General features: G+C 51.1%; 1 protein-coding gene across 1 annotated transcript; it reads right to left on the bottom strand.

Moving 5' to 3' along the window:
• Nucleotides 1-82: 82 nt before the first annotated feature.
• ECHDC3 (enoyl-CoA hydratase domain containing 3) lies at nt 83-24,508 on the bottom strand. The gene is made up of 5 exons (XM_045874434.3): nt 24,183-24,508; nt 20,141-20,262; nt 18,389-18,486; nt 12,777-12,977; nt 83-4,084 (listed from the first exon to the last, which is right to left on the bottom strand). The coding sequence occupies exons 1-5, from the start codon at nt 24,347-24,349 to the stop codon at nt 3,773-3,775; spliced, it is 900 nt and encodes a 299-aa protein (XP_045730390.1). The 5' UTR covers nt 24,350-24,508; the 3' UTR covers nt 83-3,772.
• Between the last annotated feature and the right edge of the window lie 282 nt (nt 24,509-24,790).

Genomic DNA, 24,790 nt, shown 5'->3' on the forward strand with positions numbered 1-24,790 from the left:
GCCAGCTTTCATGGGCCTCTCTCTGGGACCTGAAAAAATAAACTTTGGGCTCCACAATATAAAAGAAAAACCCTTGCAAGACTGAAATTTAGTATTTTATTAACTGTAACATGTCAAGTTCAAGGATGTTGAATTTAACTCCCGAATACCCGCTGATTGCCAAGAAATCGTAATCGTTAATCAAATGTTTAAAAATAATTCAGAAAGCAAATCATGGGGCTCCTTTCCCTAAATAGAAGAAAGACATTCAGTGTGGAATACAGGTGTATTCTGATGTTTAGTGTGATATGGGGTGGGGCTTGCAGAGACACGAGCACCTGGGGCCTTTAAAGCCCCTAAAATCTGCCCGAGTGGAGGTTTCCAGAGGCTCCTGGAAGAGCTCAAGCCTCTTCACGTTCCTCTCCGAGCCAGTGGTGACTGCCCACAACTTCATCGTAAAAGCCGCAGGGCTCAACTGTTAAAATACGGACGCAGCTGAAGAGAGATGGGTCGCTTCCAGCGGAATGCAGCAGTTCACACATTTTCGTGCTCAGCAGAATTACTGGGAGACCTTTTTTTTTTAATGCATATTTTTAGGCCTTGGAAGTCTGAATTTGTGATTCAGTAGGTCTGGTGAGGAGCCCAGGAATCTGCCTGTGAAGATCCAGGTCACCCAGGGGCCACACTTTGGAAACGCTACTCTTAGTGCAGTGGGTTTTCAGAGGGAGAGGAAAGGTGGTGGCGGGGGTGGGGAAGGGGGGTGGTTTGCTGGCTGAATAATGGACGTGGACAAAATGAAGGGTAACTGCCAGTTTGGAGAGAGATGTGCCCCAGTGGAGGACATCTTCAAAAGGTGCAGGTGTGGGCCCGAGGCTCTGAGCACCTGTGATGGATTTCTCGTTCTCGAATGCGCTCAGGTGTTGCCAATGTTTACTGCTTCTGGGGGTAAAGCGCCCTTCTCTGTTTGTAGAAGAGCATTTCCTTGAGCAAAAGCTACCTGTTTCAAGTTCCGTGGCAAGTTCCCAAATCCCAGTATTGTAGAGCCCAGAACGTCACAACGAGGAGGACGAGAGTCCAATGGCGTCACGCTTATGGACAGGACAACTGCACTCATGACCTGCTCGCGGCCATGCTGCAGACCTGGGACCGGAACGCCGCGTTCTCCATGCTCAAGTCCTGCTTTTCCCGAATCTCCTTCGGTAAGCAAAACTGTGTGGCCTTGGCTGTGGCATTTCTGATTGGTTTCCTTTGAGCACATCCATAGTCTCTGTGGGGTTGGAACAGCGATCTTTTCAGCATGTTGGCGGGAACATGGCGCGGTGGTCAGGACCCTGCAGATCCGAACCCACATCCTGGCTTGACCGCGGCAAATGCCGTCACTTCTCTGAGTCTCCTACACACCAGGGGGGTAGTAAGAGCCACTTCAGGAACTCGGCTCCTTAAATCAGCCCTGGTTCCTGAATGGCAACTACCCCCAAATTCACTGGTGTGAAGTTAGTCGGGGAGCTGGTACCCCTCCATTTGCTGGTATTCTGCAGGGCTCAAGCCAGGCTTGGGGAACTCTCTCTCATAGGGCGTGGGGACCTGGTTCCCTGACTTCCTGGCGCCTGCCGGGCTGAGCTCAGCAGAGCTCCCTGAGAAGTAAATGGTACAGATGGAAAGACGAGAATATACCAGGCTTTCCAAAAGCAATCATCATGTGTGGTTATCAGAAAAATTTCATTCCATGTCCCAGCGGAGGGAAGCACAGATACAAATTAATCCCAAATTTATATTTGCCTGGGGATGAATCCTATGACATCAGAGGATGGGTAGCAGATTTTCCTTCTGGATTATTTGCTCCACAGGCGAGGATCAAGATTTACAGCTAGTCCCTGAGTGTGCATCCCCAGCTCACGGGCTGGAAAGCCAGCCCAGGGCCCCGAGGACTTCATGGTTTCAGGGGATAGTGCATGCTCATACAGAAACTGGAAAGTTGCCTTTTGATTTTCCTTTGCCAAATGTGTGTGTGAGAGGGCTTTGTCACTTTCTCCAAAACCCAAGGGCCTTTGTGACATCCTCTCCTCACTATCAAGGCCACCTGGGCAGGAAGGTACAGCAGGGGTCCCACGGTCAGCACTGTTTCTGAGCGGATGATGACAGCCCCCATTCCCATCTAGCCCCCTCGTCCTCCCCAATCTAGTCTAGGTCTGCAGCCAGCTCATTATTGGCTTTGTAGTAAAAACTCCGACCGTGCTCTGCCGGCAATCAAATCCGATGTCCCCTGTGCACTGGCAGAGTTCTGCAGCAAGGAGTATGGGGTCCGTTCCTTCATTCTGGAAAGCTGCATGGAGCAGGGGATTCATGTCTTCGGAGCTGGCCTCACGCCAGCCCTGGCTCTCGCCATGAGGCTGCGTGGCCAGGGGAAGGCGCACCCATGGCTTTTTCAGGCAGGGTTTGGAACTCTCACTCTACCCAGGGGCAGCTGTTGGACCTAGCACAGAGTGGGTCTCAACGACTCACCTGTAGGATGCAGATTACCCTAGCACCTGCTCCACGGGGTCTGCGGAGGATGAAACGAGAATATACAGAGGGTACCTGCCACGTCCCAGGTGTCCAGCAAACGGCAGCCCTGATGACCTCTGGGCACGAGGAGCATCTTAGTAACAAGTTCCTCCTTTCCAAGAAAACACTTTTTTTTTTTAACCTTTCTAAACTCAGGCAAAGCAAAAAATTGTCAATCTCAATAGAAACCTGTGGAAACACTGGGGACATCCATTGCAATGCGTGCGAGCCCCAGGGTAGAGCCCCATGCTTCTCCATCTCAGCCTTGGTACTGACCACATTTATGGCCACATTCTACTCCAAGGGAAGAAAAACTGACTTAAAAGAAAATAATAAGCCCTATGTGAAAGCTTGAGGACAAGAGATTTGGGACATGTCGGGCCAGGTTGGATCCGGAGCCAGAGAGGAACAGGTTCAGGTCCTGATGCATGTGCTCGCTCAGCTGGGGAGCTCAGATGCCTGGTGCTGGTTTGTACCGCCCCCCTGAGGCTGAGCAGAACAGGTGGTGTGTAGTGGGTAGAACATGTGTCCTGTGTCCCTCCCACCTCTCTCCCTGATGTTTTCATTCTCGGGTTTAGCCCAGGGTCCTGGTGTCGGGATCTTGGATGGCCAGGACATTCATTACAGAACCATCAGGCACCTGGTGTGCACCCCTGAGTACGGGCTTACAGAGAAAAGAGGTCATTGGTTTTCTTTTCTTTTCTTGGACAGCTTGCAGCCTGGCTGGGGAAAGATAAAATTACTAGTCCCTCTCAATATTTAATCTTTCTAAATCATAGAAGATTAGTCCAAAAGCCATTTCTGTTGAGAAGCAGAATCGAGGAGATTTTCAGTGTGGAGAAACACCTCGTGGAGATTCGAAATGTGTGGCCGCTCGTGGGCAGCCAGAACTACCTCCACCTCAGGGCACATTTCTGGAGGCAGAGCTTGGTTGGCATCCTCCTGTATCCTCACCTTCTCCCATGTCAGGCGGTCCCCCACTTATGGTCCTTGAAGGAGCATCTCAAGGACCAGGCTCCCCCCGCCCCCGCACTCCCCAGCCAGCGCCACAGGCTGGCTGGCCTTCCACTTGGACTCCCCACCTGCCTTCCCCAGGGGGTCATGGCCTTTCCTACAGACCACGCACACTGAAGCCATGGCTACTGCCACACGGAAGGCTGCCTTCGCAGAGTCATGAGGCAGCAGTGGTGTTGGGGCGTCAGAAGGGGGGTGGGGGCCCCCTCTTCCTGCACGCCTCTGGTGAGACCACTCACTGCGACCAGATGGGTTTTCGCTTCTGGATGAAGGCCTTGATTCCCTCCTGCCCGTCCTTCAGGGCCACGTTGTCCACCATGGTCTGGGAGGTGAGGTGGTAGGCCGTTCGAAGGTCCTGGGGCAGCTGCCTGTAGAAGGTGGCCTTGCCCAGAGCCACCACGGGACGGCTCAAGGAGGCAATCTTGCCTGCGATCCTCATGGTCTCCTCCTCCAGTCGCTCCGCTGGCACGACTTTGCTGAGCAGCCCGTGCCGCAAGGCCTCCTGGGCGGATATGGGCTCCCCGGTGAAAAGCATTTGTAAGGCAACCTGCGGGAGGAAACCTGGGTCACTAAGGCCCGCTCCCCATGACCCCCTGCTAGCCAAGCCCCACCCTCTCCCCTCCAGTCCGCTGACTTCCCGACAATCTCAGCCCAGTCACCTGCTTCCTCAAATAACCTGTCATCCGTCAGGCCCGACGTCTGCGACACCCAGACTCCTGCCAGGCACAGGGTTGGAGCTCTCCGAGAGCAAGGAGCATGCAAGTGCCCGGGGAAGGGTCCCTTGCTCCTTCCCCAGGGCTGATCTCCCGGCACCCCCCGCCCCCAAGGCCAGGAGCTCCCCTCTGCCTCTTACGAGGGCCGGGCACGGGGCGTGGCCACATCTGATGGGAGGGAACCGACGCCGAACCCCCCCCCCCCCCCCCCCCCCCGCAAACCCGAGGAGGAAGGATTGAAAGGAAATGCCCTCCAGGGACCAGTCGCAGCATCAGGGCACGATGTAACTTACACAAGGGGCCGCCTCCGTGCGTGGACCCCTCTCCCCCCACACTTCTCAGGCCTGCGGAAGAGGGGTACGGGCTCCCTGCTCTCCGCGGTTGGCTCCGTTCCATAGCCTGCCGCGTCCTGCGCCTCGCTTCCCTAATTCTACAAAGCCTGGCCTCTTGAGATTCAAAGCCACGATTTCAAAGAGGGCTTCCTGCTGCACACGGAGCACACAGGTGGGGAGGCGCCTTTCTGCCCCCCCACCCCACCCCTGCCCTGCCGCCCCGCTGTTCCTTGAGCTGAGCACACCGGGCATGCTGTCACCTTGGGGTGCTTGTACTTGGTGTTCCCTCGGCCTGCGATGCTCCATCCTCAGGCGTCCTCACGACTGGTGCCCTCGTCCCCATCAGGTCTCGGCTTCGGCGTCCTCCTGTCCACACGGTCCTCCCTGACCACGCTAGTCAATCTGCAGATCACACCCCGGCGCTCGGCCCCTTCCCGGCTGTATCTGCATCCTTTGCGCTTCTGCCATTTAACACACTCTATAATGACGTGCTGATTTTCTGTATTGTATTATCTCCTTTGCTAGCAGGTAAACACCACCAGGTCAGGGATTTTTTTTTTTTTTTTTCAAACTGTTCTGTTGATTTCTGGGCCGCCAGCAGCAGAAGGGCACCTTGCAGCTTACTAGTTATTTATCGATGAGCGATTTGTGGGATGGATGGATGAAAGCAGGTGGTACAGCAGAGGGGAGGCTTCCGTTCTTTGGGGGCTTGGTCAGAGTGGTGGCTCAGCTTCCACCTGGCTCGTTTGCTTGGGCCGCCTGGTTGTGGAACCTGGTGCCATGGTGTGTGGGGAAGCCAAGACACAGGAGAGGCCGTGTGAAGTGTTCCAGTGACCGGCGCAGGTGGGGTCCCTGCCGAGAGGCTGCCCAGCAGCCGGACACGGGGGTCAGCAAGCGCTCAGATGACGCTCACCCCCCCCCCATCTTCAGTTCCTCCCAGCTGAGGCCACACACTGCAGAGCAGAGAGGACCTTCCTCAGGGAGCCCCGTCCAGATTGCAGATTCATGAGCTCAACAAATTACTGTTGCTGCTTTCAGCCACTGAGTTATGGGTGGTTCACTCTGCAGTAATAGATAACGGGACTAGCTTGAGATACAAATTTGGGGGGCATTAGCATTTAGATCACGCTACTGACTAGGTTTCTCAACCTTGGTGCCGTTGTCTATTTTGGGCCAGGTGATATCTTGCTGTGTGGGACGGTCGTGTCTTTGCAGAGTCTTTATCAGCATCCCTGGTCTCTATCTGCCAGGTGCCAGGAGTTACATGTCCCAGCGCAATAGCTGTGACCATCACAGAGCTCTCCAGCCACTGTCAGACGTCCCCTGGAACCAGTATTGCTCCCAGTGTAGAACCACCGATTTAGATGGTTTTTAAAATCATGACACTAGATTGTCACAGCTAGGGAGGGAGCTTTGGTAAAGAAGGAGGGGTCAGAAGGCTGGGCTCAAGGACTCCTGCCCTGGTGGGGACAAGTGGAATACACACTGGACTGGCAGTTGGGGCAAGTGATGCTGGCCAGCTTCTCCTCTGCAAAGTTAGGGGATGGACGAAGTCCCAGCTTTGTCCAGTTCGGGGGAATGTAGTGACTGCATGTTGGAGGGAGCAGGTACGGGATGCCCGTGGGTCGCTCCAGAGGCCATGTGTTAGCTGACCAGGAAAGTATCATCACGCCAAAGCAGGTTGGAAGCCCCTGGTTGAACGTGGAGCTAAAAGCCAGGTCCTGCTGATTTAAGGGCTTATGCTAAGACCCCGCTGAAGACACCCCCAGTGAGTCACATGAAGGGGCCGGGACAATGTGTACTCTGTCACTGCCTGAGAAGCATGTGTCAGCGGGGACGTGGGTCAGAAGCCAGGGGAAAGCAGGGCCACTGCACCTTCCAGCCTTTCTTTTCCTCTGTTCATGCAGGCAGCTCTCAAGAAATTCATGGGGACCACAGAGCACACAGTGGCCAGCCCTGAAAATAACACTGAAAATCAAATCCAGCGAAGACAAGTCATCAATCCCTTTAAAACAATGGCCAAGACCTCAAATAGCCTTCCAAGAGTAGTTAGTTACAGGGGGCGCCGGGGTGGCTCAGTCAGTTGAGCATCCAGCTCCTGGTTTCGGCTCAGGTCATGATCTCAGGGTTGTGAGATCAAGCCCCACGTCGGGCTCCATGGTGGGCGTGGAGCCTGCTTGGGATTCTCTCCCTTACTTTCCCTCTCTCTCTGCTCCTCTCCTCACATGCTCTCTCTCAGATAAATAAAAATCTTTCTAAAAAGAGTAGCTATGAATGGTAGCAGAGTCGGAAGGAGGAAATCATTAAAATCAAAGTAGTATGTGCTCCTTTGGCTGGCTCAGCGGAGAAGTCCATACTTGCTGGCTGGGCTCATGATCTGTCCATGGGACAATCCCCTTGTCAACGCCTTCCTCCAATAGATGCTTTCTTCAGCGTCTCTGTTTTTCCTATGTCTCTCTTTCTCTTCCTGAGTCTCCTCGGTTCCGTTCTCCTTCCCCTGCTTCCATGACCCACCTACAGAGCACCTGTCTGGCTCAGAGACTGCAGCCACCCAGGGTCCAAGTGCTCCAAGTTTTCAGGGTGAGTCCTTTGGGGTCCAAGCTTCTGCAGGCCCAGGCACAGGCCAGAGTGCGGGCGGGGGCCTTGTCCCGCCTGCGGAGTGTGACTCCTCCAAAGGACCCCGGAGCACGTTGCTTCTCGTCTCCCCCTTCCCCAGCTGGAACGCATGCGTACAAATGAGTCTCTCAGAGATGCGGTAAAGAACAGCTAACGAAGGACCGCAGGCCTCCTGGTCACATCGAGTGCAACAGAAATGCTAGGGAAAACGGTCCATCTGAGCAAGACATGAACCGGGGGAAAGAACTGTGATGGTTCTGCTTGCTCACGTGGCCTGGCACGAGTCTGTGTTTGAGGCTGGGGGCCAGGTTCCGTGAGCAGGAACTCCAAGCAGAGCATAACTTTCTCTTGGACATTCATTCACCCAACAAAGATTGACATAGGAGAGCTACAAGTATGAAGAGCAGTGCTACACACTGAACTGTGTCTCCCCAAAATGCATGTGTGGAAGTCCTAAGGCCCAGTGCAACTGTTTTTGGAGATGAGGCCTTTAGGGTAGTAATTAAGGTTAACTGAGGTCATTGGGTAGAGCCCTGATTCAATAGGATTGGTGGCATTCTGAGCAGAGTTAGAGGTCTCTGTCTCCGTCTGTGTCTCTCTCTGGCCGCCATATGAGGACAGAGTAGGACATAGTAGGAAGGTGGCCAGCTCTAAGCTGGGAAGAGAGCTCTTACCAGGCCTCACATCTGCTGGCATGGTGAGCTGAGACTCGCAGCCTCTGGAACTACGAGGAAGTAAATTTCTGTTGTTTCTGCCACCCAGTCCCTGGTATGTATTATGGCAGCCCAAGGTGACTAATACACACACAGGAAGACTATGGGTTTTTGAATGTCTTAATTCCGAAGCAACTCCAAAAACTCATTTAAAAAAAAGAAAGAAAGAAAGAAAAGAAAGCATCCAAGTCCCTGAACTGAACCAGTCTGGGAGAATGTGGAGTCCTCACCCCTGGAGAGGTATGAATAGGGGCATCCCCTGTGTGTCAGGCCAGGGGGGCTCTGCCCACAGGAACATACATGACCTCTTAAACTCCCTTCCAGACAAACGGTCCCTAATGTTATTTCAGGATCTCTAATATCCACAAAAAGGAAGTGACCTTGAGGTATAGCATGAGGGATTGTCATTGGACAGAAGATATTTTCCCTTTCAGTCAGTGAGTCAGTCAGTCAAGCGGAGAAAGACAGAGACAGACAGATGGTCAGAACGCGGCAGACGGTCAGAAATCAGTCAGACAGCTATCTGAAGGGTCCCCACCAAGTTCTGGGCTCTGTGCTCAGCATGCACCATCCCGGCCTCTCCTACTACCTGCTATCTAGTGGGTATGAGAACTGCTAATTTCAGAAATCACCTCACAGGGAAATATTTTCAAAGACACAAGACACTCATCCTTCTGGAATACTCTAAATGCAGCCTTGCCTGCAGGTAGGTGAAGGGACCCTATCATCTGGACCAGTCCCTTCGACTCCTGGATCACTTCTTTCGGGCACAAACTTCCTTTATTCACAGATTCACTTACAGTAAAAAATCCGAATTGTTCAATGGTAGTAGGTTCACTTATGTCCCCATCCTCTTTCCCACTTCATGGAAAGTGACAGACACTCCTGTGGAGAGCGATCATGAGGAGGGCCCAGTGCACCAGGTCTCGTCGGGCTTTAGAACCAGATCTGGGTGGCCTCGGCTTGGTCATGGGGCTTCGAGTCAGGCACATGGGCTCCGCTTCTCAATTTCTGCTCAAATCCAGGCAGCACCACAAACATGTCACCTCCCAGGAGGCGTCCCAGGAAAGCCAGTTTTCAAAAGCAAAGAAAAGAACAGGTGAAGAACCAGGACGAGGGAGAGGTGGTTGGCTGACGAATGACGGATGTGTCTGACTCGATGGGAATGGGGAGAAAGGGGCCCCCGTGGCTCTTACTGATGGAGGTGCAGCCCGGAGACGGGCCAGGCGGGGCACGCTCTCCCGCGTGCTTCCACTGCTGGGCTTCTCTTTCATTCCAGAAGACCGGGAAGGTCTTTGGGGGATTCATGCCACGCCTGAAGGAAGTCTTGATGGGAGTAAGGTCAAGAGCCCCGCCTGGCTCAGCCCCTTCTTTGGGCCTCGGTTTCCTTACCTGCCTACTGGGGTCCTAGTGTTAGCACATAATGACTTTGGGGATTTTACCCAGGCGGGCTAGATAACAGCGTGGTATTCTCTAAGGAAAAGAAAGCCTGCTTATTTTCTAGCTAATCAGCACAATCTTTGCTTATGATTGAAGCTTCTATGTCAAGTGTCCCCCGGAACTTCAGATGAGAGAGAAGGCACCTTCTCTCATCCTTCTCCTTCATCACTTCAAGCTGCCTTTTATGACGGCACTTCTTGGGTCCCCCTACCAACCTGGGGTTTTAATGCTTCCTCTTTCTGGGGCACTTGAGGCCAAGGCAAACCCCGGAAGCAGCAGGATTTGGGTCTAGAGTTGGTCCCCCGAGTTCCAACCGCAGATGGGCCACTTACTAACCACAAGACCTTATGGATGCAACTTAAGCCCTCTGAGTCTGTTTCCTCATCTGAAAATGGGAATAAGCCTTCCATCCTCCTGCGGGATTGTGGAGATGAGAGACAGTAAGTGCAAAGCTGACGCTACCCTGCTGGGCACTCAGTCGGCATCTAATAAATGCCCTGATGATTATCAACATGCCTATTCCAACTGTACATTTGTATGAATCTCTGATTGGCTTTTAGGCACCGCAGCCCTGAAAGGCGGTGAGTCTTTAAAGCAGAGAGGTCTTTGGGGCCCCTCGAGTCACATCTATGGTAAGAACTGGCTGGCCATGCAGTTAGGGCTCAGGGAGGAAGGAAGCCGACGGGAGGGCCGCGGGGCCAGATTACTTGCTGGGAGACATTGGGTAAGGCCCTGAATCGCCCCCAGGCCCTCTTGTAAATTGGGGGGTTGAACTACATGTTCTCGACGGCGCCGTGGCCATTGCAAATCTCAAAGTGCAGATTCTGACGTGGCCGGTCTGGGGGGGCTGTGACCCTGCATTTCTCAGGCGCTCTGGCGGTCTCCATAGCAGGCCCAGGAGCAAGACTTTCTAACACTAACACTCTTTCCAGCTTGGAAGTTGTACTCTGTTCTAACTAGGCTCTGAGGAAATCGGAGTCCACAGATACACAGCGTTACCACGGCAGAGAGGAGGAAGCCAGCGTTCCCACCACAGAGAAATGAGGCGCCGGGGAGGCGGGGCTTTGGCTCTTTCACACGCTCTCCGCTCTCCCGCGATGCCAACTGCCTGCGGCACTGGCGCCACGTTGCTGGGCGAGGCCCGCCCCGGCTGGGGAGGACAGCACCGCACCAGGCAGGCTGTTTATAGGGCGCAGTGAAGATGCACTATTTAACTCACGCCAGAGGAGAGAAACGCTTTACAAATGTGGAAAATTATTCAGGCGCAGGCTCAGTCTGGCTTGAACGCAAGGGCTGCTCCCGGCGCACGGACGGCGGCCCTGCTGAGCCGGTTCCCATGGTGACCAGCAGAGGGCGCCGGTGGCCCACACCTGTGGCTCCAGCCGCGGCGGAAAGGGCGGAGCTCCCAGGCCAGGTGAGCCGCAAAAGCACCTGCTTGCTTCCCTGTGGCTATGCGCCGAGGGGACAGGGGCCCACCACCCACCGAAGCCCAAGGGCCTGTGCATGGATGTGCTCATAGGGGCGCAACCAAGCAATGACCGCAGGGAGGGGTGTTTCTGGTTAGGTTTAGATTTTTATGAATCCCTACTTGCCTCCTCCAGGGGGTTGCACAGGTGAGACCTGCAGATCCAGCAACCCGGCAAAGGCCCTACGTTCTGACAGACTTTCCTTCCCACTGAATTCCCTTTATTGGTATTGTGATTTCAGATCATGAGTGCTGACCCCAAACTGTGTATCCGCTTCACGCCTCTGGGTAGTCATGAACCCAGAGGGCAACTCTGAACCACTTTCAGACTGCTCGCTGGGAAGAAACCCAGGGGATCAGATCACAAAGAGTTCAGATCAGGGAGCTGAGTGGGACAATACCGGAAACTCTGCCCTCATCTTCTCGGCAGGCCTGGCCCTTGCCAAAACTGCCCGAGGGAGATAGAAGCCGCTTTGGGTCTTGCCACGTCCTGTCCCTTCATCCGTCATGCTGGGCAGTTATGCAAGGCGGTTCTGAGCGCTGGGCTTCCTGAAAACTTAAGGCCTGTATGTGTCACATTTGTTTTTTTCTCTTCTCAAAAACTAATTTAAAACTTGACAAAATGTGATAACAATGTTTACATTTCTAGGACTCCCTTATAAGCCTCGATTTGAAAAGTTTGTGTTAAGAAAGAAATGGATTCTTATCCTGACAGCAGGGCTGTTACAAAGGTTTAAATGCCCTACTGTGGACCCTTCCAGAACATCAGGTGTTCAAGATGAACAGCGACAGATGGGGTAACCAGTCCAACTGCCTTTGACTATGCAAGATTTGATTTGCAACTTGATTTGCACAATTGTAAGTTAGTTTGTTAACGAGCTCTGACAATATATTTGAGATGTACTTCAATTTAATATACTTGGCACAGAGTAGGGACTTAAGAAGTATTTACTGAATTACCATATATGCATTTAAGGTGAACGTGTCTCCTGACAGGATGAAACCCCCTTAGGTGTGCAAACCTTTTAGCAAGCTGTTGTGTTTGACAGCTCACACTTTGCCCACTTTCAGCCGGCGTTCCTGCGTGTGTGTGCTCGCAGGATCTGTCTTCTGACCTTTGTCACGAATACACGGTTCTGTGAAAACTAGTGAGGAGGCACCATACAAGAAAGGAATGCATCCCGAAACTTCTTGGTCCTACAGCCTGATTTCCCTTGGGTCTTATCTCTTTGGTGCCTCAGGCATATGGGCAACTGCTAGTTTTTGTAGTTGGTGGTAAAATGGATAATATATTCTAGAAAGCAGTTTAGGTTCCCCAACGTTACACGACTTTGCCAAACTTTCCCTTTTTGAAAACACATTTCCAGTTGAGAATGAGGATGTATTTTTTTCTGGAGCGAGGAAACCCCTGGTTTACATGTAAGAGATGATTAGTAAATATTATTTTATGATGTGATAAGAAGGAAGAGAGTTTTGTGAAGAAAATGGACTTCCCTTTGGTCAGCCAACGACAAAACACCTTTTGTAATGTGGCTCCTTCTGGGGCAGAGCCAATCTACCAAGCACGGACTGTTCTTGCTCCTGACACGTCACCACTGTGAACCTGACACACTCAGGGAATCAGCTCTTTTCAGTCCCTTCTGGAACAAGACAGGTTGTGGGCAAACAATAAGCCAGTGACTCTAGCGTCCTAGCTCCAGATACTGACCTACCTCCCCAGGTGGCCCAACAAAACTGGGCTTCAAAGGCGGGGCCAGTAAGATGACAAGAACGTGTGCCTTTATGCAAACCAACAAATGGAGTAAGGAACCTAAGGAGCTGCCCCGAGGGGCAGGCAGCTGGCTGTGCAGGAGAAGGGACGCCGCGGCACACGGCGCCAACCACACTCCGGGCGAGTGCTGGAACCGACCACCCCGTGCCCTGAAGGATCATGTCTGCAGGGCCCAGCGAGTTCAGTTACCTTTCTCGGCACCGCTCTCCCCAAGGCCACCCCGGGCGTGGAGCAGAAGAGCCCGAGGTTCACCCCCGGAGTGGCGAAAGAGGACGTGTCGCTGGCCACGGCGATGTCGCAGCTGGCGACCAGCTGGCAGCCGGCCGCGGTGGCCAAGCCGTTCACCATGGCGATGACGGGGACTGGGTGGTTCTGGATCAGCATCATGACCTGGAGGAGCAAACACACCACTTCGTTTCCACCCGGGAGCGAAATGCAATGTTCACATGTATCAGTGTATGTGACGTCACCCTTTGCAGAGCATTTTCCGTATGCATTAGCTCAGAGTCTCGGGGGGAAAGGGGGAAAGGAGGCATGAAGAGAACCAAGCGAGCACTAAATACCGACCGTGTGGTCTTCCTGAGACCCAGGGGAGGAGCGGACCCTCCATGACAACCGGGCCGTGAAGGCTCAGAGGGGAAGGCACTCGCCCAGGCGGCGGGATGCAGGGGCTGACGGCACAGCCCTGGTCTTCCCACGCCTGGCAGGACGTCGCTGTGAGGTCACGGTCCCCTCTGACTGGTCCCCAGCAGCCCCCCTGAAGCACAGAGCTGATTTTGATCTCTGGGGAACGCGGTGGCAAGTCCGAAACTGGTATTTGATACTTTCTTGAAAAATTAAGGCGGAAAAGGAACTGGAAGGCAATTTCCGTAGTAATTACTTCTCAAATTACCGCAGGGAACATTCTCTCAATTCTATTACAATGGTGCAGGGACGCCCTGCTGTCATCAAAATAAACAAAACTCCCCAAACAGGGCCCCTGCACAGAGGAGCCAGAAAACTTGCTCATGTGATGCTTCCCCTCTCCCCACCGCATAAATCACCAGAGCTTTTAACTTATTTTTGCAGCTTACCAAATAACTTGGTTTATTTCTCCATTTTTTTTCATGCCACTCTAAACAGATTGCGTTGCTATGGTAACTTGGATGTATAAATAGTTGCACCTTGAACCCTGGCAGGGAAGGAGGGCAGGTGGGAAGGAGCCACTACATCTGGGCTTGTTTCCCACAGTGGCAACTCCAAAAAAATGACCTTTCATTGATGGGAAGATTTTGCCCAAGGAACTCAGCCTTTTGCATTCACAAACGTGTTATATTTGTTCAGCTTTATTATAAAATAATCCTTATATATTTAGGGATATGATATCATATTCTATAGTAGTGGTTTGGACTTTTTTTAGGGGGTCACCTTTTGAGAATCTGACAAATGCTAATGACCCTCTCCTCGGAAGAAGGCACACATATATATCTGCACCCCAAACTGTTCATGGATTTAGGGGGCTTGAGAACTCTAGGTGAGGATGAGGATGGTCAGTGATAGAGCTCATTCTCAGTGAACTGCAATAGCAAGGAGAAGAACGCTTAAGAACTTCTAATGTCTTGCTGCAAAGAAAGATTTTTTTTTTTTGCTGAGTGTCGTCTGTCACCTAATGAACTGGTTACTTATGAAAAGTCACTTGGCCGTGATTAGCGTTGAAGGTCTGTGTCTCCTGTGTGCCCTCTAGGAAGCACTAGGATTCTATACAACCTGGTGGGAAAATACTTAGAGTAGATTCCAACAATATTAAAAATATTCCTACCTTTCATCTAGGGAACACTTCTAAGGAAAAATCCTAAAATAGGTAAAAAGCTGTTTGGCCAAAGATGTTCAAAAAATTATTTTGTATTAGTGAAAAATTAATAAGTAACATAAATATATAAAAATAGAAGGGGCACCTGGGTGGCTCAGTTGGTTAAGCATCTGCCTTTGGCTCAGGTCATGATTCCAGGGTCCTGGGATTGAGCCCCGAGTTGGGCTCCCTGCTCAGCAGGGAGTCTGCTTCTCCCTCTGCCTCCTGCTAGGGCTCTCTCTCTCTTTCAAATAAATAATTAAAAATAAATAAATAAATAAGAAAATGGCTATGTAAACTAATTGTCCCTTTAATGGAATGCTGTGTTCTCATTATGAGATTTTCCACCAGACACAGCAGCATGGTGGTGGTCTGGGTCTTGCATAGTAGGCTGGAGCCAGACTCCTGGGGTTTGATGCCCAGTCTGCCACTTACCCACTGGCTATCGCTTGGTCTTCACACCCGGGTATAATAATGGGCATAAGAATAGTACAAACCTTCTAGAACATGAGAATTATATATATATCTAAAGTATTCAAAACCTTATGTGGCACATGGTAAGCATTCAATGTTATAATCACATTTTACAATTATACAGTATAATTGCTCTTATGTATGATTATTCAGACAAATAGCTTCACATGAGAAAAGGTTTGAAAGAAATATATTAAATATTAGCATTCTATCTGGGTGGTATGATCGTGGTCCAGTATCAGCAGTTTATTTTCCTTCCTTCTATTTTTCTGGATTTTCAAAATTTTCCACGATGTTAATTATTTGTATAATTAAAACATATTTTAAGTAACTTTTTTTTTTAAGTAGGCTCCACGCCCAATATGGGGCTTGAACCCATGACCCTGAGATCAAGAGTCACATGCTCTACTGACTGAGCCAGCCAGGCACCCCCCAAAATATTTTATTTTAAAATTTTTTTTATTTTTTAAAGATTTATTTATTTGAGAGCGAGCGAGAGCACGCACGCATGTGCACACGCATGGGGGGGAGAGGGGCAGAAGAGAGAGAGAATCTCCAGCACTGAGTGAGGAGCCCTACTGGGATCACGACCCCAGCAGAAATCAAGAGTTAGACACCCAACCGACTGAGCCACCCAGGTGCCCCCCAGAGTGTATTTTAAATAAAGTTAGAGAGCAATTCAGGAAAGACAAAGACAAGCTAGATAATAAATCAGCTGGGGCAATCAATACCTTGGTAGTCACTAAATGATTATCCCTCCTAGTTTACCTTCCTGAACTAAATATTTTTCCTGGTCTCTGCCTGCTCCAAAATGTGACATAAACCTAAGTATAGCTTAGCCTCACTCAGTAGCGTTACTGAGGGCTCCGTCAGAGGCCTTGCGCTGTTGCCATTTCACTGGTGGGGGTGAGGGGAAAGAGAAGAATCTCTTCCTGGATGAGGGATTCCACCCTCGAACTTCAACAGGACAAAAGAAGACACACGAGGGGGGGCGCCGGGGTGGCTCAGTCGGTTGAGCGTCTGCCTTCGGCTCGGGTCATGATCCTGGGGTCCTGGGATCGAGCCCCGCATCAGGCTCCCTGCTCAGTGGGGAATCTGCTTCTCCTTCTGCCCCTCCTCCCTGCTCATGCTCGCTCTCTCTCTCTTTCAAATAAATAAATAAATAAAAATTAAAAAAAAAAAAAAAAGAGACACGAGGGGTAGGTCTCCAGGGAAATCTGTCACATCAGCTCCACAGAGGGTTACTTTTGCTCTCCCACGGCCACGTGTTTCTTCTCCTTCTCAATTTACCCTATTCGTGCTTTGTAAATAATTAATGATCAGGAGGCACTTGTGGTCTGCAAGGAATCTGCTACAGTTTAAATGCTGAGCCAAGCCAGGAAGCTCCGTCTTCCTCTCTAAATTCAACTTTTCTCATGCATGAACGGAACAGTGAAATATCTAGCTCGTTCTGTCCCAATCTGTCTGTTGATTACATTTTGAAATTGAAATCTTGCACAAGTTCATGATGCCCATATTTATCCAGGACAATGTGATTTTCTTAGAAAAAGTATTCAAGAAATCAATGCACTTTCACTCCTATTTCCCTGTGTTAGGACAAGGTCCTGTTCCTGCACTGTGTCTTTTTCAGTGAGCCTGAAAAAGGCTCACTGGGGGTTGCCAGCTTCCACGAAACCCGGCCTTTCTCCTCTGAAGCAGCTCCAGGCTCCCCTGTGGCCCTCTTGCTGACCCGTTTAGACCTCAGGTCCTGAAGACACAGCAGAGTGGTAAAAGCAGGCCCTTTAGGGAGGATGTGGTTCTCCCTTTAGGGCTCTAGTGGTTCTCTCTGATGCTTTTCTGTTTTAGCCAAATACACTGGATATTAGCAGAGAAATAACTTCTAGAGCGCTGTGCCTTGGCAAACCCAAGAGCAGAATGTTACATAAACACCATTAATGTGAAACAGAAGACCGAAGCCTTAGCTCCAGGTTGCTTCTGCCTTTCCCTGAAGCGTCAAGTCAGTTGGTTTTCTGGCTGGTCCTGCCATGAAATGAGAACACTCTAACTGGCTCTCCTTGCTGCATTCTGGAAGGGCGAGGAAAAGAAATGGTGGTCGAGACGGCATCTTAATCACCTTCCTGTCAGCCTCCCTGCTGCTCACCTCTGTCTCGTCTATCTAGAATTATCATGAAATATTTGTTGAGTCATTAACGACCAAATAAATGAGCAAGTCAATGAACGAAGGAAAAATTAGGTGAAGTAATCTTCGGATCAGGTTATGAAACTGTTTTAGGTCTTTTTTTTTTTTTAAGATTTATTAATTTGAGAGAGTTTTTAAATATTTATTTATAAAATAAATAGAGCACGAATGGGAGAGGGAGGGGGAGAGAAAATATCTCAAGCAGGCTCCATGCTCGGCGTGGAGCCCAACACGGGGCTTGATCTCATGACCCTGAGATCATGACCTGAGCCGAGACCAAGAGTCAGTTGCTAAATGGACTGCGCCACCCAGGCGCTCCTGAAACTGTTTTATGTCTTGCTTCTCACCTACATATCCAGTTTCAGTTTGGCAGGAACCTTGTTTTTTCCTTCTTTTTCCTTCAGAGCCTTGCAAGTATTGTGCATACAGTACTGCTCAATGAGTAGTTATGAAATGAGCAATGCATTACCTAAAGTTGTATTCTACATTCAGGTTTTTATTATCCAGGGGTTGACTTAATATATTTATAATCATCTCAAACCTTTGTTCCTCTTCCTCTCTGCGGGCAATTTCTCTCCTTCGTATGGTTAAAGAGATAGACAGGAGAAGTAAACGTGAAGAGGTTAATTTTCCCACTTGGAGGTGGTGATTACAAAGGTTGGTTGGAAGAAGGGTTTGAAAATAATCTTTAAGGGGCGCCTGGGTGGCTCAGTTGTTAAGCGTCTGCCTTCAGCTCAGGTCACAATACCAGGGTCCTGGGATAGAGCCCCGCATCGGGCTCCTTGCTTGGTGGGGAGCCTGCTTCTCCCTCTCCCACTCCCCCTGCTTGTGTTCCCTCTCACTGTCTCTCTCTCTCTCTGTCAAATAAATAAAATCTTAAAAAAAAAAAGGAAACAATCTTTAAAATCATTATTATTCCATTCACAAATATTCTCTCTCCCATTAACAGAGATGTTTTAGTTTAAAATTAAAAAAAAAATTATACTAATCTTAGGTTCTTCCCCTCTAAAGATGTACACCCCCTCCCTTCACCTCTTCCTTAAGACACATCTACCAAGACACACCCCCATGATCCTGGAGGCAGCAACTATCAGCACTAGCCTATAGTTTACTTTCTTTGGCTTGTAACAAGATCAATCACAAACCATGGTCACTTCTTAAAAATCGAAACCAAATAGTGGCCTGAAGGATGCACCAGTGACCAGTCTGCAGTGACTAGGTCTCATAGATAAAGCCTTATCTGTAAAGTGGAAGCCTAATTCAGTATTTCATGTAACTATCATTTTCGGGTGTTCGATGTCGACCCTCATCCTGGCTTACCTCAGAACAGGTCTGAAATACTTCGGCATGATAATCTGGGCTTCGCTCATCTGTCAGTTCCTTTAAATCATGCCCAGAAGAAAATACGGGCCCCTCAGCTGCAAATGTTTCCAGTGGAGAAAAGAAAAGAATAGAAAGAGATGTGAACAGCCAAGCTTAAATGTTCACTTACTTACCTACAGGATAACTAGCAATCGCGTTGAGGCCATGGACACTTAGAGAAAGTTAATGGCTCGATTTTGATAAGAATAATTCCATTTCGCTTGAAAAGTGACAGCCAGTATTTTGTGGTGACAACGTAAGGTGAGGCATCGGTTCTCAAAGGTCTGCGGTGGAACCAGCGAAAACATGTTATGCCAACAAGGAGAAAGCTCAGTAACCACGGCAAATGTATTCTCTCCAGAATTATCCCTCCAGTTTCACACTTTTGTTTCTGGACTTGGTCTGGCCCGAGTGTATTGACTCATTTGGGCCCATCAAGCCCACCCTGCCTCCCGCAGTGTCCCTGTCCTCTGGACCACAGATAACGGCCACCCACACAGGTTGGAATCAGGAAGGTCGGAGTGTGAAGAGAGCCCCTTTATTTTTACGAGGGATCTGAGGATGTGGTTTTACTGTTACTGTTGCCGTTAGCAACGATGACGCAATGTAATTCCATCAATCAACTGGTAACACTTTCTCCTATTTCCCTTTCCCTATGGCTGCTGGGACAGACAATACTGTTCCCTGCACACAGGTGAGAAAACTGTACCGTTCAGAGTTGGCTGCCTCACTGCATCTGGGTTACACCCCCACGGTGGCTGGACAGTTTTTGCTCTATCTCTTTTCCCTTCGCCATGTAAAAAGTTGAAAATTTGGGGGCGCCTGGGTGGCTCAGTTGGTTAAGCGTCTGACTCTTGATTTCAGCTCAGGTCATGATCTCAGGGTCACGAGATCAAGCCCTGTGTCAGGCTCCATGATGGGTGTGGAGTCTGCTTGAGATTCTGTCTGCCCCTCTCTCCCCAGCCCCCGCACTCGCGCATGCTCTCTCTCTCACACACACAAAAATAAATTTAAAATTTTTTTTTAAAAGTTGAAAATTCATATCCAACCACAGACAAAAAGGTAACATTCTGAGTACCTGCCTCCAGAAACACCAATTCTTAATTTTTAAAAAATAGTGCATTATAGGGCAGCATCTGTTTTATTTTTCTGCAGTTGCTTTAAAATGCTGGCACTGCTATTATTTATACCCCTGTCATCAGCACCAGATGATTTGGTAAAAAGTCTTACTGGAAAAAGAGCACGGGAAGAAATGAGCAAAATCTAGCATGCTTTCTGGCACCATTGAAGACCACAGATCTCGGTGGAAAGCTTAGTTAAGAGCAGAAAAGACAAACCAATCAATTGCCCAGCAGCCTGTCCTAGCCAACTAGGTAGTCTACCAAAAGCATTAGTGATTATAAACCCATCTTATCAGATCCACGAAGAAATCAGTTCTCTGATTTTGATGGGAAGACCAGCATGGCCAAGGGTGGCAATGTTTCGTATCTGACACATCTGACAAAAAGGAAAAGACATATTTTCACCACGCAGTAATCCTTCCTATCATTTCCCCAGTTAACTACACAGGAGTTTTTTCATAATGTTCTTGTAAAGGAGCTTCAAAAACAATTCTCCCGTAAGCGAAGGAATGCCCCAGTTGACCAAAGAATTTTGAGAAACCGCTTCCAGGTCCTGCAAGAACACGGAGGATGGGTATCAGATAAATACCTGAAATGATGATGACTTTCAGATCTTTGCTTTCCGCTTCGTGAAGAATGTCACTTTGCAGAGATTTCAGCATGGCTAATGACAGCGCATTCCTCTTCTTCGGATCACTCAGGACAATGTTCCTGGGAAGAACGTTTTATAATTACTGGGTCGTGCACGAAATCAAAACAAGTGAGGACCCCCGCAATTCCTTTCTCTCCCCGGGGGCTATTTTTTAAAACACCAGAAAAGAGAGCCATGGGTGCTTAGAGGCAACTGAGAGGGTCTGCCAACTATCTGGAATTATAGCTAAGGCAAAACGAGGAGACTACCTGAAAAGTGGGCTGGGTTTCCTCCCTCGTTCCCTGGGTTTGTTTCTCTTTGTCTCCATGATTGCTGTCAGAAACAGGACTGCCACCTCCACCCAAAGGGCAGGTTACAGCAGTTCCAAAAATCACCACTGCCCGTTCCGGGAGGCGCTGAGGCTTATAAGTCCACAGCGGGAGCTAGAGAAAGCTGTCACACCGTGGCTACCTTCAGCTCCGTTCTCTCTGCTGTTCAAGAGAGTAAGGTTAGGGAAGGAGCCGAGAATGAAAAGACGCCCCCCGAGTCTTCCCCATGCACCCCACCGAGGAGGCAGCGCAGTTGCAGTGGCCGATGTGCATGGATGACAGCATCTTTCTGGGTTTTTATAGCGGCATCCTGAAATTCTGCCAAATAACTCATGTTGAGGACGGCCAATGTGGGAAGAACAGAAGGACAGGGGCGAAGAGCAAGAGGGCTCTTCTGGACACGTCCTCCAACAAGGAGCTGGCATGCCAAGGTCTCGCTGTTTTAAGGTATCCCACGTGCTAATTAAAAGAACCGGTATTGTCATCTGTCTGCCTGTACACAGAAGGGTCTGATTTGTGCGGTGAAACGGAATGGGCAGGGAGCCAGACTCCAGGCTATTGTTCTATATGTTGCATCTGTTTCCCCTTGGCCCCCTGCTACATGTTTTCTGCCTTTCTCTTTCTTTGGCTCTGCTATTCCTCCTGCTATTCCTCCTCCTCCTGTGTCAGCCTGGCTCCTCCTTAAATAGCCCTCTGGGCCACTGGCTTCTGGAAAACCACTTCGGTGACTGACTTTATTTCAGTGCTCCACGAATACCCATTTTCTTTGGAACACCGTTCCGGCTTTGCTGTCATCTTCAGATGACTGTGACAGTCATCGTTTTGTTTCTCGTCAACACCTTTCCTCCTGAGTGCCAAGAATGACTTGCAGCTGATAGGCCGATAGGCGATGAAACCCGCATTTTGGGGTGTGGTAAGAGAAGTGCCGACGGAACCTTCCAGTAAGATAGAGTGTGCTTTTCTGTAGCAAACCTAGGAGCTGCCATCCCATCAGTGACATATGCTTAAATTAAATTCTAAGGCCTTGGGCAAAAGACGCCGGTGCCCGGATGGCCTTGCTGCACGTTGGCGTCTGTTTGTATGTGGCCCATTAACCCTTTGGCTGCTGCATTCCACACCCTGTCCAAGTGCTCTGAATTGCTGAGTTCACTTCTCAACCCATCACAGCCAGGCTTCTCTTCCTGCCACTCTACTCAGTCTGCCCTCGCCGAGAATCTCCTCATTGCCAGAACCAAATCCAATGGCCATTTGGATCATGCTCTCCTTCTGTCTCCTGTTTTTTGGTGCTTCTCTAGCTTGTCCTCCTCTACTTCTTCAAAGGGCTCCTTGCCTTCTGCTCGCCCCTAAATGATCCTGATTTCTTCCCTCTTCAACTGGCCATCAGAGCTGGCTGGTAATACCTCCTAAAAATCTTAGCAGTCTGAATTCTCCTGAATTTCTTCTGAAATCTTGGGTCAAAATGTGTGATGCCTTGCACCTATAGCTTCACCACCACCACCGCTGGAAAGAGGTTATCACCAAGAATGAGGTCACCGCCAGAGCATGTGATAAAAAGTGTAATATTTCTGTCTGCAGGGCAGGAGATGGGCCCTGGGGAGGCCCCGATGAGCTGTCCGGAGCCCATCACATCATTGTAAACCCCCAGAAGGTCCGTGAGATGAGGCACCTGTCATGTTCACACACAGGGGAGACACTCGGCAGACACCTGCTGACTGAATTAATGACCCCAAATAGCATTTTGATTTCTCACATCCAACTCCACTAATTCCTGCAAATTCTCATCTCACCTAGTGTTTTGCCACCTCTTTTAAACCTCAGTGGTGAGGACACTGAGCTATACAGCGGAGTGGAAACAGCTTTGGAGGCAGATGGACCTTTTCCTGCCTCCTGGCTCTCTTTCCTCCCAGCTGTGTGGCCTTGAGGAGGCTGCCACCTCTCTGAACTTGTTTACTCACTGTAGGATAGGGATGACATAACCTAGCTCGCAGACCGCCAGAAGGATTAGGGGTGGCGACTGTACGGTGCCTAGCACGGTACCCCAATTTCCGGCCGCCTTTCACTCCATGACAGTATCTATCACTGCTGAGAGGAACAGCTTTGAAAAGGGATGCTTGAAGTGTGACTGAGTTGTTCAAGCTCACCAACTTGGTGCCTAACATACTACTGCTTTAGTGATGGATTTGGAGGTTCCTGCTTACTGATTCTGAGCACTTACATTAGCTTGATGCTTCCCATCGCCTCTCTTTCTGACTCATGTTTAGCTCTGGAGAACTCAACCAGACCTTCTTTGGTCACCTGGCTGCCATGCCAGATGTCAGGGTTCTGACCAGGTGGAACCAGATTTGCAGAAGCAGAACCACTCTTGAAAATGAGCAAGGAGGACCCCTGCCTGGGTGCTGCACTTTCGAGTACCCCGCTCTGGGCACCCTGCTCCAGCTATGCCCTGTCAGGGGAGCCAGGGGTCCACCTGAAGAGTATGACGTGTCCACCTGGAAATCACCACCCTCTTCCAAACCCTGCCATGGTTACTGCGACTCTGACATTCTCTGGCTTTGCGGGGGGGCATCCTCAAGCCCATGGGGTGGCCAAGAGCAATTATTTCTAGGAGGGGAGGGGAGAGAGAGTATGGAGGCATGCTGGATGGGCTGTCTGCAGACCTGTGTGCCAAGCTCCTGGCAGAGCAGCAGGAAGGATGGGTGGAAAGGTGACAGGGGGTGAGCATAGGGTGGGAAGAAAAGAAAAAAGTTGCAGGCCAGCAGCAGGGCCTTCACTGCTTTTGGGGAACTCCTAGGAGCCTCAGGATTATAAATTCATACATGGTCTTCCAGGTCTTATGAAGATACACTTGTCAGGGTAGGCGAAGAAAACATATTCAGCTGTTAGTTTGATGTGTAACTTTCAAATACTTAGCACGCTGGGTAGGCCTCTCTTTGTACCCTTGCCCTGGCCAGGCAAACAACAGGGTGAGGCCTGCGTGGGGCTAGGAGTCCTTCAACCTTTACTACTCCAATTCCAGTTTGTGCACCGGTTTGTTTGTTTTGTTTTGTTTTGTTTTTTTAAGGGTTTTAGGCTTGTTGAGCCAAAGGGCAGAACTCAGTACAGTGTGCCCTTCGTCCTACATATTGACCTGCTCCCCCCCCCCCCCACCCGTACTTCTGGGGTAAGGCCAAGGAGCAGCTCGGCTAAGCCTAACCGGGCCTTGGAACCAGGTCAAGGTTGTGAGAAGCACAGAACCCTCTTTCTCAAAGGCCACATCAGCGGTGGGGCCACCTGCCGAGCTCTCCGCACCCGCCCGAGCCTAAAGTCCGATGAAGACTCGGCTCGGTTGCCCTGGGGGTTTAGGGGCAGTGCGGGGCCTTCTGAGGCTGTCCCATTTGAAATTCTCCTGTGTGTCCTGCAGGATCCGAAATGTTACAGTGCCCAGGCAAGGGACTTCAGGAAACACCGTGTCCGCGGGTTGCCTTCGCGGCCTCCGGCCGGATTCGCACAAATTGGGGTTCCCAGCGGATGGAGCTGACCCCTGGCCGAGTCCTCGTCGGCCTCCGCGTGGGGTGACTGTCCATCTCTCTGCCCGGGTCCCTGCCGCCCACCCCGACCTGGGAGCTGCCCCGCTAGGCCCGCGGGCCGCCGGTCCGGGAGGGCCAGGGCGCTCTCACGGCCCCGCCGCTGACCTGATGCCGTCCCGCTGCCGCGCGCTGGTGAGTCGCGGCCCGAGCTCCGGCCGCCCGGCCCCGGCCGCACCCCTGCTGCAGAAGCCGGCGGAGAGCGGAGCCCAGGGCCTTCGCTGGAGCCAGCCGGGCCCCTTTGTCCCGAAGGCCCGCAAGCCGGTGGCGGCCATGGCAGCCAGAAATTCACCCCACAGGGCCGGGCGCCCCGAGGGCCGCTGCTGCGAGCTGGGCCGCAGCGCCTCAACAGCTCCGGGTCGCGGGCAAAACTGGAGAAGCCGGGGCCAGAACTCCCACGCCACGGTCTAGGTCTGTCTCTTCTGGCAGGCCGGCCCCGCCCCTCCGCGCCATGGCCCCGCCCCTCCGCCCCGCCCCCTCCGGGCCCCGCCCCTCCGCGCCATGGCCCCGCCCCTCCGCCCCGCCCCTCCTCCGGGCCCCGCCCCTCCGCGCCGCGCCACCACCTGCGCCACGCCCACCCGCCCGGTCCCCGCCGCGCCCGCCCGGTCCCCGCCGCGCCCGCCCCGCCTCGCCCCCGCCCCCGCCTCGCCCCCGCCCCCTCCGCCCCGCCTCGCCCCCGTGAGGCTGAGGGGTGGAGTCTGGGGTGTGATGCGCAG

Source organism: Mirounga angustirostris, unplaced genomic scaffold (assembly GCF_029215605.1).
Source record: "Mirounga angustirostris isolate CCGP_5_RB_7025 unplaced genomic scaffold, mMirAng1.0.hap1 SCAF_5, whole genome shotgun sequence".
Classification (NCBI taxonomy): Eukaryota; Metazoa; Chordata; class Mammalia; order Carnivora; family Phocidae; genus Mirounga; species Mirounga angustirostris.

Coding starts and splice junctions, on each gene's coding strand:
- ECHDC3 (XM_045874434.3), bottom strand. CDS start 24,349: ATGGCCGCCACCGGCTTGCGGGCCTTCGGGACAAAGGGGCCCGGCTGG. Junction 20,263..24,182: donor CGGCAGCGGGACGGCATCAG/GTCAGCGGCGGG, acceptor CGTTCTTCCCAG/GAACATTGTCCTGAGTGATC. Junction 4,085..12,776: donor GGAGAGCGGTGCCGAGAAAG/GTAACTGAACTC, acceptor TTCCTCCCGCAG/GTTGCCTTACAAATGCTTTT.